This window comes from Sarcophilus harrisii, chromosome 3, assembly GCF_902635505.1.
Source record: "Sarcophilus harrisii chromosome 3, mSarHar1.11, whole genome shotgun sequence".
Taxonomy (NCBI): domain Eukaryota; kingdom Metazoa; phylum Chordata; class Mammalia; order Dasyuromorphia; family Dasyuridae; genus Sarcophilus; species Sarcophilus harrisii.
In genome coordinates, this window is record NC_045428.1 from 600,036,493 (window position 1) to 600,047,237 (window position 10,745).

The 10,745-nt window shown below is 48.2% G+C and overlaps 1 protein-coding gene across 1 annotated transcript; it reads left to right on the forward strand.

The window, feature by feature from the left end:
- The first annotated feature begins 485 nt into the window (after positions 1-485).
- On the forward strand, positions 486-10,215 carry LOC116419017 (zinc finger protein 879-like). Its single transcript, XM_031961724.1, has 8 exons — positions 486-609; positions 788-843; positions 939-1,169; positions 1,351-1,413; positions 2,556-2,627; positions 5,221-5,347; positions 6,138-6,233; positions 8,258-10,215. Exons 1-8 carry the CDS (start codon positions 486-488, stop codon positions 9,823-9,825), a joined length of 2,337 nt encoding a protein of 778 aa, XP_031817584.1. The 3' UTR covers positions 9,826-10,215.
- The last annotated feature ends 530 nt before the right edge of the window (positions 10,216-10,745 follow it).

Genomic DNA, 10,745 nt, shown 5'->3' on the forward strand with positions numbered 1-10,745 from the left:
TTGTGGAGCTGCCCCCCTACCTGGAAGGCCCTTCCTCTTTGCCTGGTACCCCCATATCCCTTTGAGCCTCAGTTCAATAGTCACAGCCTACTGGAGACTAAAAATGGGAATAACAGACTTCCCTCCCAGAATTGTTGTGAGGATCAAATGAGATCATATTTCTGAAACCACTTAGCACAGTGCCTAGTACATAGTAGGTGCTTAATAAATGCTTGTTCCTTTCCTGACACCATGCTTAAATTTGCCTCTTTCCAAGTTCCCATTCCTGATTTAGTCTCCAGGACTCAGAGAAAACCAGTCCCTTCCCCTTTCCCATGGCAGCTCCTCAACTCCTTGAAGACAGCTCCAGTGGCCTGACTTGGTCACCAAGCATTTATGAGGCACCTACTGTGTGTCAGGCACCAAGCTGAGCACTGGGGATGCAGACACAAGCCAGTCCCTGCCTGAGAGGAGGGGAGTCGTGGGAGGGTCCCACAAGCAGGAGCATGGCCGGGGTCCACAAGGCGGATGTGGGGCAGACCACAGGCAGCCTCCGGGAAGGCGGGAGCAGGCAGCGGGCAGCGGGCCGGGCCCTTCTGGGCATTCCGGGCCTGAGGGACAGCCCATGCGGTTGTGAGCTGCCAGGGCCCGGCAGGGAAGGCAGGGGTCCCTGCGCTGCAGAATCTGCAGAAAGAAGTGCTGCTTAGGAGCTGGCTAGGGAACAGTGGGGAAGAGAGTGGACATTTATGCAGCGCCTGCTGTATGCCAGGAACCGTGCTGGAACCCCACAGGGGTTCATTTGATCTAGGATTTGACCTCGGAGGAAACGGGGAGCCACTGGAGTTTGGGGGTGTGCGGGACATGGTGAGACCTGTTTTAAGAAGATCCCTTTGACTGACCAAGGAAGGAGGAACAGGAGGGCAGTGAAGACCCCCTCCCTGTCGTTTCCTCCACCCCAGCCCCCTCCGTCGGACACGGCGCCCTCCCCCCGCCCCCTTACAAGGCCCGCAGACAAGCAGAAGGGCAGCGCTGAGGCCGCCTGGTTCAAGGGGCCCATCTCACAGATGAGGAAACTGAGGCCCGGAGAGAGAAGCCTCGGTGGGAGGGCAGGTGTGACCCCCCCCTCCGCCCCGCCGGGCTGCGCCCGTACCCGCAGGCCGTCCTCGGAGCCAGAACTGAGGACAGAGAAGGTCAGGTGGGGAGGGACGCCACTGCGACCCCCCGATCTTCTTTTACCGGGGCCGCTTCCCTCACCCGCGGGGGCGGGGCCGAGGGGCTTCTTTGAGCCGAGGCTCAATCTCCCCGGTTGCGGTGGCTCTGCTCCGGAGCATGCGCAGAAGGCTTTTCTGCTCCTCGGACTACATTTCCCAGAACCCCCCGCTATGGACTCTTCTTCCATTTCCTCTTTCTCATCCATCTCTCGGTAGCAGCCAGGTGAGTCCCGCCCTGGTCCGCCCCCTTCAGACACGGGCGCCCAGTGACCCCTGTGCCCCACCCCCCCGGGGACCAGGCCTCCCCTGCACCCTGCGCGTGCCCCCGTCCCAGGCGCCCCCTGCCCCCTGCCCCTCCTCCCCCGACGTCCCTGCGGCCCCCCATCCAGGCTCCCCTGTCACCCATCCCCCGCAGAGGGTCATCCCTTCCCCCATCCTGTACCTCCCACCCCTGCCCAGGACCCAGACGTCTCCTGGTCCCCTCCTCCCCCTCCTCCTCTTCCTCCCAGGTTTCCCCCAGACCCCGGGGTGACTCCTCCCCCCCCTACGGGGGCCCAGACATTGCTTGTCCCTCGTCCTCCTTTAAGGGCCCAGGTCTCCTCATTCTGGGCCCCACTGGGTTTGAGGTAAACTGAGTCCTCCCCCTGGAATCAAGACCCCTACAGTCCCTGCCCCCCCCCCCCGTGACCCCAGTGTTGCCCCCTTAGGGCTGCACCCCAGCTTCTTCCCTGCGGATGCTGAGCTCCTTCCTGCCCCTGCAGCCGGCCCTCATCTCTTCCCCAGAGCCCCCCCCGCCCCCTCTCCTGAGGTCCCCTTCCCCGGCAGGGCGGTCTGGGGGTGAACACAGCCCAGCTAGAGGAGAGTCAGACCCCTCCCCCAGATCTCCACAGGACAAGTTTGGCAGGGGCTGGTAGGGGATGGTCGGAGGGGCTTGTTTTCAGGATCTTAGTTTCCAGGCCTGATCCCCATTGCTTCCCTGGGGGGGGGTTGGGTATCTCAGACCCCCCTCCAATGTAATTTCTAAGGAAATATTGGGGAGAGTTGGGTTTCCTTTGACCCTCCCACTCAATGACCTGAAGAGAGGGAAGTTCCCCAGGGGCCCTGCCCTCGGTGTCCTGAAGGTCTGTGGGCTCAGCGCCTGGAGTAGAGGGGCGCAGGGGCATTGACAGTTGGCCAGTAAGTTTTAGGGGCCATCAGAGAGATTGGGATTTCAAGGGGGGTCCCATGCGGACCACTGTGGGTCAGCCCTGGCCTCCCAGCTTCAAACACTAAGTGAATAGAGGGAGGCCTTCCTTGCTTCCCAGGGCTCTGGGCAGGATTGCCCCCCCCCCCCGGGAGCTCCCTAATGCCTCTTTCTCCCCCCAGCATAGCCCTCGGAAGCCAGGCGGGCTTGGAGCAGCAGGGAGTGGCCCTGGAACCTGGAGAGGGATGGCCCAGGTGAGTCCATTTGACCCCCACTTGTCCATTCCCATTGAGGGAGCTTGCGTTTAAGAATCCCAGGCTTGGATTGAGGTTGGGGCCGTAGTACCATTCCATCCCTACGTGGCTGTCGTTCCAGGCTCTGCGGCTCGGGTTCATGTGGTTTTTGAGTAAAACTGGGACGGCTCGAGCAGCTTCCCGGTCCCCCCGGCCATCTTGGCTCAACCCTCCGAAATCCCACTCATCCCCTTTCTGGCTGACTGCGGGGAAGAGCAGGACTTCCCATTCTCTTCCATCCCACGAGCAAGGGGCTAGAGAAGGACAAAAGGGCTTGCTCCTGGTCCAAAGTGCCCAGCATCTTGGCTTTTGCCTCTGGAACTGTTAACCCTGCGTTGCCAAACTGTTGCCAAGCAAGTAGCTCAAATGTAGAAGGCACAGTATTGGAGGCTAGATGTTCCCGAAAAACTTCAAGGAGTTTATGTTCTAATTGAAAGAAATAGTACAAACAAGGGGTAAGTCGGTACAAGATGTATGCCAAGTACAAAATAATTCCGGGAGTGAGCCCTAAAAACTAGAAAATCTCAGGGAAAAGAACATTTTTTCCAGTTGGTGACATGAGGTGAGCCTTGAAAAAATATTGGGTTGTTAAGAAGTGGCCATTTTCATTCCACTAAGCTCTTGCTAAAGCTCTTTTTTCCAAATAATTGCTTTCTGCCTCTGCCTTGTCCCCATTGCCCTTTTTTGTACTCAAGTAAATGAGTTTACAGTTATTTCTGTGGAGTCCCATCTAAATAGAGTCAGTCCAATACTCTAGTCTGTCAGATTCCTTTTAGATCCTGAGTCTGTCATCCACTGCCTTAGCTCAGACTGAGTTTTGTGTCATTTGCAAATGTTATGGGCCTGCATTTATTCAAGCCACTAAAAATAAGTTAAATTACACAGGACCAAGCATCGATCCCTGAGGAGGGCGAGAGTCCTGGATTGAAAACTTTCTACTGTGTTGACAGTGAACCATTAACATCAACTCTTTGCATTTGGCCAAAGATTTGATTCCATCTCATCGTATTATTCTCTAATTCATAGATGCCATATGCAGTATTCCCTTAAAACATCTAGACAGGGCAGCAGTGGTCCCAAAGAGCCGTGAATGGGTCAGTACTCGGCCTGGTTACTCGAAGGGTAGATCAGAAAGTTCCCCAACTGGAACTTGGCTGGTTTTTTAAATGAGTCATTTGGTCCCTGTGTTGTTCAAGGAGAAAAGTTGGGAAGATGTGGGCTAGCTAAGGGTCTAGTGAGGAAGGTTTGGAATTGGTTGGATGGCCAGATGGAAAGAGCAGCCCTTGGGGGGTAAGTGTCAGACTGGGAAAAAGGTTTTTTGTTGGACAGCGCCAAGGCTCGGTGCTTTGCCTCAGTGTCTTGGATCAAGACTTCTCAGATGTGAAGATGACACAGAGGAGAAATAATGGGTTGAATGGCATTTTCAGCATGGAATCTTAGACTAAATATGAGAAGAGAGGGAACAGGGATATGTGTAAGATTTTAATGTGATGGGTACCAGAACACTGTGGTCTACTCTCCACCCACAGTCAGATGGTTTAGTTTAATTTGTGTAAAGTTGTGGGATTACTAATAGCTACAACTAGCATTTTGAAAGCTTGAAGATTTTCAAAACACTTTCAAATATGATCTCTTTTGATCCTCAATGTATTAGGGGCTTAGAAAGCTAAGGGAGATAAAAATGAAATGGCTTGTATAAGATCACACATCTAGCAAGGGTCTGGAGGCGGGATTTTAATTCAGTCCTTGACCTGATTAGTAAGACATTTTCAGTGGGGACTCCTGATCCAGAAACAGCAGCAGTTACTGAGTAAAGGGAGCAGAATCAGGAGAACATCATACACTGAAACAGCAAGAGTGGGTGAGGATCAGCTGTGACACCCTTAACTCTTCTCAGCAGTACGGCAATCTGAGTGGGTTGGAAAATACCCTCCGTGTCTGGAGAGACAACTATGGAGACTGAGTACAGATCAAAGCAGACTCTTCATTTTTCTTTTTTTTTTTTTTTCTTTCTCGTGGTTTTTTTCCTTTTGTTCTGATTTTTCTTTCATAATATGACTAACATAGAAATATGTGTAACATGACTGTACATATATAACTTGTCTGTCTTAGAGAGGGAGATGGAGGGGAAGAGAAAAATATGGAACTCCAAATTTCACAAAAATAAATGTTGAACACTCTTTTTACATTTAATCAGAAAGAAAAGAAAATACTATTAAGTGAAAAAGAAAGAAATGGCACCAGTTGGGATGGAGAGTGTTTGCTAAGGTATCTCTACCTAGAAATTAATCTTTGGTGTAATTGCTTCTCGGGTGTGGCTGCTGTGTGTGAGGATAGAATCCAGGACACTAGCGTGTCCACAGTTGGGTGATGCAGCTGTTGGCATGAGTTCAGGACTTCCTTGCAACTCACTAAGGGGATGGAGGAGCGGATGATGCTGGGCCTGGGACTCGGGTCCCCTTAGTGCAGTGTGGCCTTTGAGCAAAGCACTGTTCGGTGCCTCAGAAAAAGGAGAGCTCCAGGTGACCCCTAAAGCCCCTTCTGTCTCCCTCAGGAGTCTGTGTCCTTCAGAGATGTGGCTGTGGATTTCAGCCAGGAGGAATGGGGCTTCTTGGATGCCTCTCAGAAGAAACTGTACAGGGAAGTGATGCTGGAGAACTACAGGAACCTGGCCTCCCTGGGTAAGGGCTACCTCCCCCACCTCCCAGCCCCAGCCTCTTTGCCCTGTCCCTTCCGCCCAGTGTTAGAGATCCGTGATCCTTTGGGGCACTTCACTCCAGCTCCCCTCTTGGCACTTCCTAATTGGAAACTGAATCCTTGCGTGGTTTCTTGGGCACATGGATAGAGAATAGAACTGGGGTCAGAACTGGCCTCCATTAGGGGATCCCTGCCTGGACCTGACAAGGGGCTTGGCGTGGAGCCCCCAGAGAAGGGGCCCATCACTGGTGAGGATGAAAGGTTTCTGTCACACTTTCGCGTTGTCTCATTTTCTCCTCAAATCATCCCTGTGGGGCAGCTGCCCCTGCCTTGCCCAGGGTCACAAAGCTCCTCACGCCTTCCCTGGCTCTGAGGGGAGAAGTCTGTCTAATCTGAGAGGCCCTAGCGGTCAAACCACTTCTTTCCTTGTCTGTAAAATAAGGACAGTGGCCCCTGAGGTCCTTCCAGCTCACAATCCAAGTTCCCCCAGATCCCAGCACAAATATTGGAAGTTGGGAAATGTGCGTGCTCCCCATGAGATAGATGGACGGATGGCCTAATATTATCTCTGATTCTAAATTGGCTGAATGATCCACACTCCCCATTTCTCTTCCCCCTTCCCCTTCAAAACTTCCAAGGAACACTATACCCATTATCCTTCAGGAGTCCTGCACACAATGCTCTGATATTTCCTAGCATGGGCTGCTTTCCCTGGAAAGGACTGAATTCTGAGGTTCCCTCTCTTCTCAGCAGTTCCCTATTTACCATGAGCAGGGCTTCCAGTTTGTAAACCAGATGAGGTCTCCCAGTTGGAGCGGGGTGATGCCCCATGGATGCTGGAGAGAGAAGGCCCAAGAGCTTCCCTTGCAGGTGAGTGAGTGCAACCAGGCCACTGTGGGCATTAGCGCAAGTAATCATTTCCTGGAAATGTTGGAGAAGAAACTCTCCTCCAAGTTCTCCCCACCTGCTCTAGTTGGGAAGAACCGGTATTGTCTAGTACAGAGTTTTTCTTAGGTCTTCTTTATCTCTACAGCATGTGGAGACCCCAAAACAAGACCTAGCAACTCCTATTGGGAGTGTGGGAATATCAACCGATCCTGCTCATCCTCTAGAGGACAAACATCCTAACCTTTTGATAGGAACTCATGACCTTATTTTTTCTCTCACCAGGTTCAAAAGCAATTGAAGTGTATATTCTTATGCTAATGTCGTGAAATTATTAAAATATAAAATATAATTAATTAGTTAATCAGTGAATTAACTAGAATTAAGAGAAAAATTTCTCTTAAGTTATTTCTCCTCTTTCACTCTAAAATCCCAATCTGATAGGTATAACACATAACTGTTATTGGCTTTACAATTTATTAACAGTTGCAGATAAGAAAGAATTGTAAAAGAATAAGTTTTAGATGTTGATGATAATCATGGCCAAAGTCACCCCTATGATCTAGGAAAATGGATGAAGGAAAAAGTCGTTTTCTTCTCACTTGTCGACTGCTAACTCTACAGACATTAGAATCCCTGGGTTAAAACATTTGATTCAATTCTTCTTGGAAATGTCAACTAACTGCTTTTGCCGCAAAATAAGATTTAATTCAGTCTTCTCATCAAGGGTGAAAGAATGTTAAACTCTTTCTTCTCGTGAACTCTCTTCTGTCTTCTCCATACAATATCTTCTTTACCTGATAGCAGTTAACAGCTTTAAAAGATGACAGTTAACTCTTCAACTTCCTCGTAAACCTGTTTCTCATGGTTAATTGTCCATTATTCATTTAGATCTCCTCCAGAATAATGTTGTTGGTTCTCTCTCAGTTCACAGACTCCTCCCCATATAATGATTAATTGTCAGTCCCAAGTTTCTCTCTTTTGCAAAAGTCGTGTAAGAGTGACAGGCTATGAGAGAGATTATAAACTGAATTTATAATCTAATTCCTGAAAATATATTTTCCTAATCTTTCCTAGGAGAAAGTGAGATCTTCATTAAGGCTCAATTCTTTCTCCTTCACCATTTTTAGGATTCTCTTTGGACAGAAGTCATATTTTTTATCTATTTTTCCATTGCTTAATAATTTTGTCCCAATCCCTAAAAGGGATACAAGAAAGTGGGGAGATTTTCACTTTTCTGTGGGCCATGATGGGATTAATTAATGAGGTAAAGCTCTATAACAAAACATGCTTCTTTGCATGACTAAGTGATCATATGGCTAGTTCTTCAGGAGTGAGCAGAAGGGGGTAATAAGTGAGAACATTGGACTAAATACAATAAAAAGAAAAATAGTTGGGTTAAGTTTTAACTTCAGTATTGGGATTTTTTAAAAAAATTAACCGGGGGAAGTGTACTCTGACAACACTTCATTCAACAGTTCTTCAGAAAAAGACCTGAGAGACAGCATTGCTTCCTGAGAATGACAATGGCAACTTGTACATCTCTATAACCTCCTTTGGGTTGTGAAGGGCTGCCTCCACATACATTATCTATACTTTGAATACATTTCGTTTCTTCCCGTACTGAAGGTTGACACTGGACCAGCAGTCAAATGAGATCTCAGTTCTTGTGTCCCATCAGGACCCTTGGGCACAATGTGACATTTTGTCATCTCTTTAACCATTCTGTGCCTCACTTTGCTCATCTATAAACACAGTAATCGTCTCTTCCCTGCTTCTGTTGCAGGGGAGCTAGAAAGTCTCGGGGTTATCATGTATTTGAATGTCCTTTGTAAAAGTAAATCCCTCTTTGAAAGTGTGGTTGTGAGATTTTATTAGCAATGATTCTGCCATTTCAGAGATCAAGAGTATTCTCTTCTGTTTGAGGAAATGAAGTGAGACTAAATGTAAAGTCATTTCATTTCTCTATTTGGAGGAAGAAGATATATTTATGTTTTTCTTTCCTTCAGATTGGGAGCTAAGGCCTAAAATCAAAGGATCTACTCCAGAGCAGTCCATTTCTCCAAAAGAGTCATCCTGGAAGAATGTCATCAGCAGTAATCCTTGGAAGCTGGAGTCGGGAGAAACCTTGGCTTGTGATGTTGAGTCGGTGAAGAAACACGACAGCCAGGACAGTCCTTCCAGGAAATTTGCAATCCCCCCCAGAAAGACTGTAGGCAGAGGAAGAGACCAGCGATGTAATAAATTTGGAATAAGCTTCGGTCGGGGGTCGGGCCTTTCTCTCCAAGGAAGCATTCCTGCAGCTGACAGCCATAATGGAGGTGATCCACATGGCTGCATCTTCCCATCCTATTCTTCCTACCTAACTCAGTATACTAAAAGGACATCCAGGGAAGAGAATGACGGGTACGATGAATGTGGGAAACCCCTACTTTGTCAGCCAAATCATAGTCAGTATTATGGCAAACATGCAGGGGTGAAAGCTTATAAGTATAATCACTGTGAGATAGCCTTCAGATGGGGCACAGCCCTTTCTGGACACCCCCAGCTTCATGCAGGAGATAGCCAATGTGGGAAAACTTTCAGCCAAAATGCAGAGCATCTGATTTACCATCAGAAAATTCATGATGGGGAGAAGCATTATGCAAGCACTGAGTATGGGGAGGGCTCCATCGATCACTTATCGCTGATCGCCCATAAGAAAATTCGTACTGGAGAGAAGCCATATGACTGTTTTGAATGTGGGAAGGCCTTTAGCCAGAGCTCGGAACTTACTAGACATCAGAAAATCCATACTGGAGAGAAGCCTTATGAATGCAGTGAGTGTGGGAAGGCCTTCGTCTGGAACTCAGAACTGATTAGACACCAGATAATTCACACTGGAGAGAAACCCTACGTGTGTAACGAATGTGGGAAGGCCTTCACCCAGAGCTCGTCTCTTACTTTACATCAGAGGATTCACACTGGGGAGAAGCCGTATAAGTGCGACGAATGTGGGAAGGCCTTCACCCGGAGCTCATCCCTCACTGTGCATCACAGTACTCACACCCGGGAGAAACCTTACGAATGCAGTCAGTGTGGGAAGACTTTCAGCTGGAACTCTGAACTCATTAGACACCAAATAATTCACACTGGAGAGAAGCCGTATAAGTGTGATGAATGCGGGAAGGCCTTCACCCAGAACTCATCCCTCGTCTTACATAAACGAATCCACAGCCGAGAAAAGCCTCACGAGTGTCACGAATGTGGGAAAGCCTTCATCCAGCACACAGCCCTTATCTGTCATCGGAGAATCCACACTGGAGAGAAGCCTTATAAATGCAACGAGTGCTGGAAGGCTTTCAGTCAGAGTGGACACCTTACTGTGCACAAGAGAATTCACAGTAGAGAGAAGTCCCGAGAGTGGAACGGCTGTGGGAAAGCCTTCGTCCAACACTCCCCTCTTATTTACCATCAGAGAATTCACGGTGGTGAGAAAGCTTACAAATGCAATGAGTTTGGGAAGGTCTTCAGTCAGGACACAGACATTATTAACCATCAGAAAATCCATCCTGGAGAAACGTTTTTATGCATGTAATGAATATGGGAAGGCCTTCATCTGGAGCTCATTTCTTAACGTTCTGATAATTCAAACCAGATTAAAATTGTATAAATGTAATTCGCATGGGCAGGATTCAAATGGAGCAGGAACTTTCTCAAATATATGTCTAGTCAGATTGCAATGAAGCCTTGAGCCAGAGCTTGCCCCTTACTGTACGTACATCAGAGAATTCATATAAGAGAGAGAAATTAGGGATAGAATTAATGTGGGAAGCCCATACCAAGGGCTCAGAATTTGCTAATATTTAGATAGTGCTTTAAGAATGGTAAAGTGCTCTGAAGTCAGGAGGACCCGAGTTCAAATCTGACCTCAGATACTTAACACTTCCTGGCTGTGTGACCCTGGGCAAGTCATTTAACCCCAGTTTCCTCAGCCAAAAAAAAAAAAAATTTGGTAAAGTGCTTTACAGATATTCTCACAACAAACCTGGGAAGTCAGTGCCATTTTTCAGATCAGGAAAATAAGACTAAGAAATTAGTGATTTCCTCAGACACACAGCTAGGAAATGTCTTGAGGCTGAATAGGAGTCCAGGTTTCCCTAACTCAAAGCCCAGCGTTCCATCTGTAGAGTAGATGGAATGGAATTTTAAGGTTCCACCAACATTGTGATCTGTTCTTGTAAGTCATTGGTATGGAAAGACAAAAATTAAGAAATCCCTACTCGTGATGATTCTACTTTCTTCAGGTAATATGTGGAACTTTTAGTTAAATGTGACTAATATGGCAAAAATGCTTTCATCTTCTTGCGTTTGGAAAATCCCTCCTGTGGGACACATTTGGAAAGGCTTGAGGCTGTTGTCTACCCCCTACCATCTGAAGCCTTCTGGTGGTCCCATGACCAGGAGAGTCCTTGGGATGTAAAGCCAGTGACCTGGCCTTGGCGAGGGTCCCAGAGC

Bases quoted from the DNA above. Each gene is read 5' to 3' on its own strand.
- LOC116419017 (XM_031961724.1), top strand. From the start codon at position 486: ATGGCCGGGGTCCACAAGGCGGATGTGGGGCAGACCACAGGCAGCCTC. The intron at 610-787 runs GTTGTGAGCTGC...CATTTGATCTAG, and splicing joins CCTGAGGGACAGCCCATGCG to GATTTGACCTCGGAGGAAAC. The intron at 1,170-1,350 runs GTCAGGTGGGGA...TACATTTCCCAG, and splicing joins CAGAACTGAGGACAGAGAAG to AACCCCCCGCTATGGACTCT.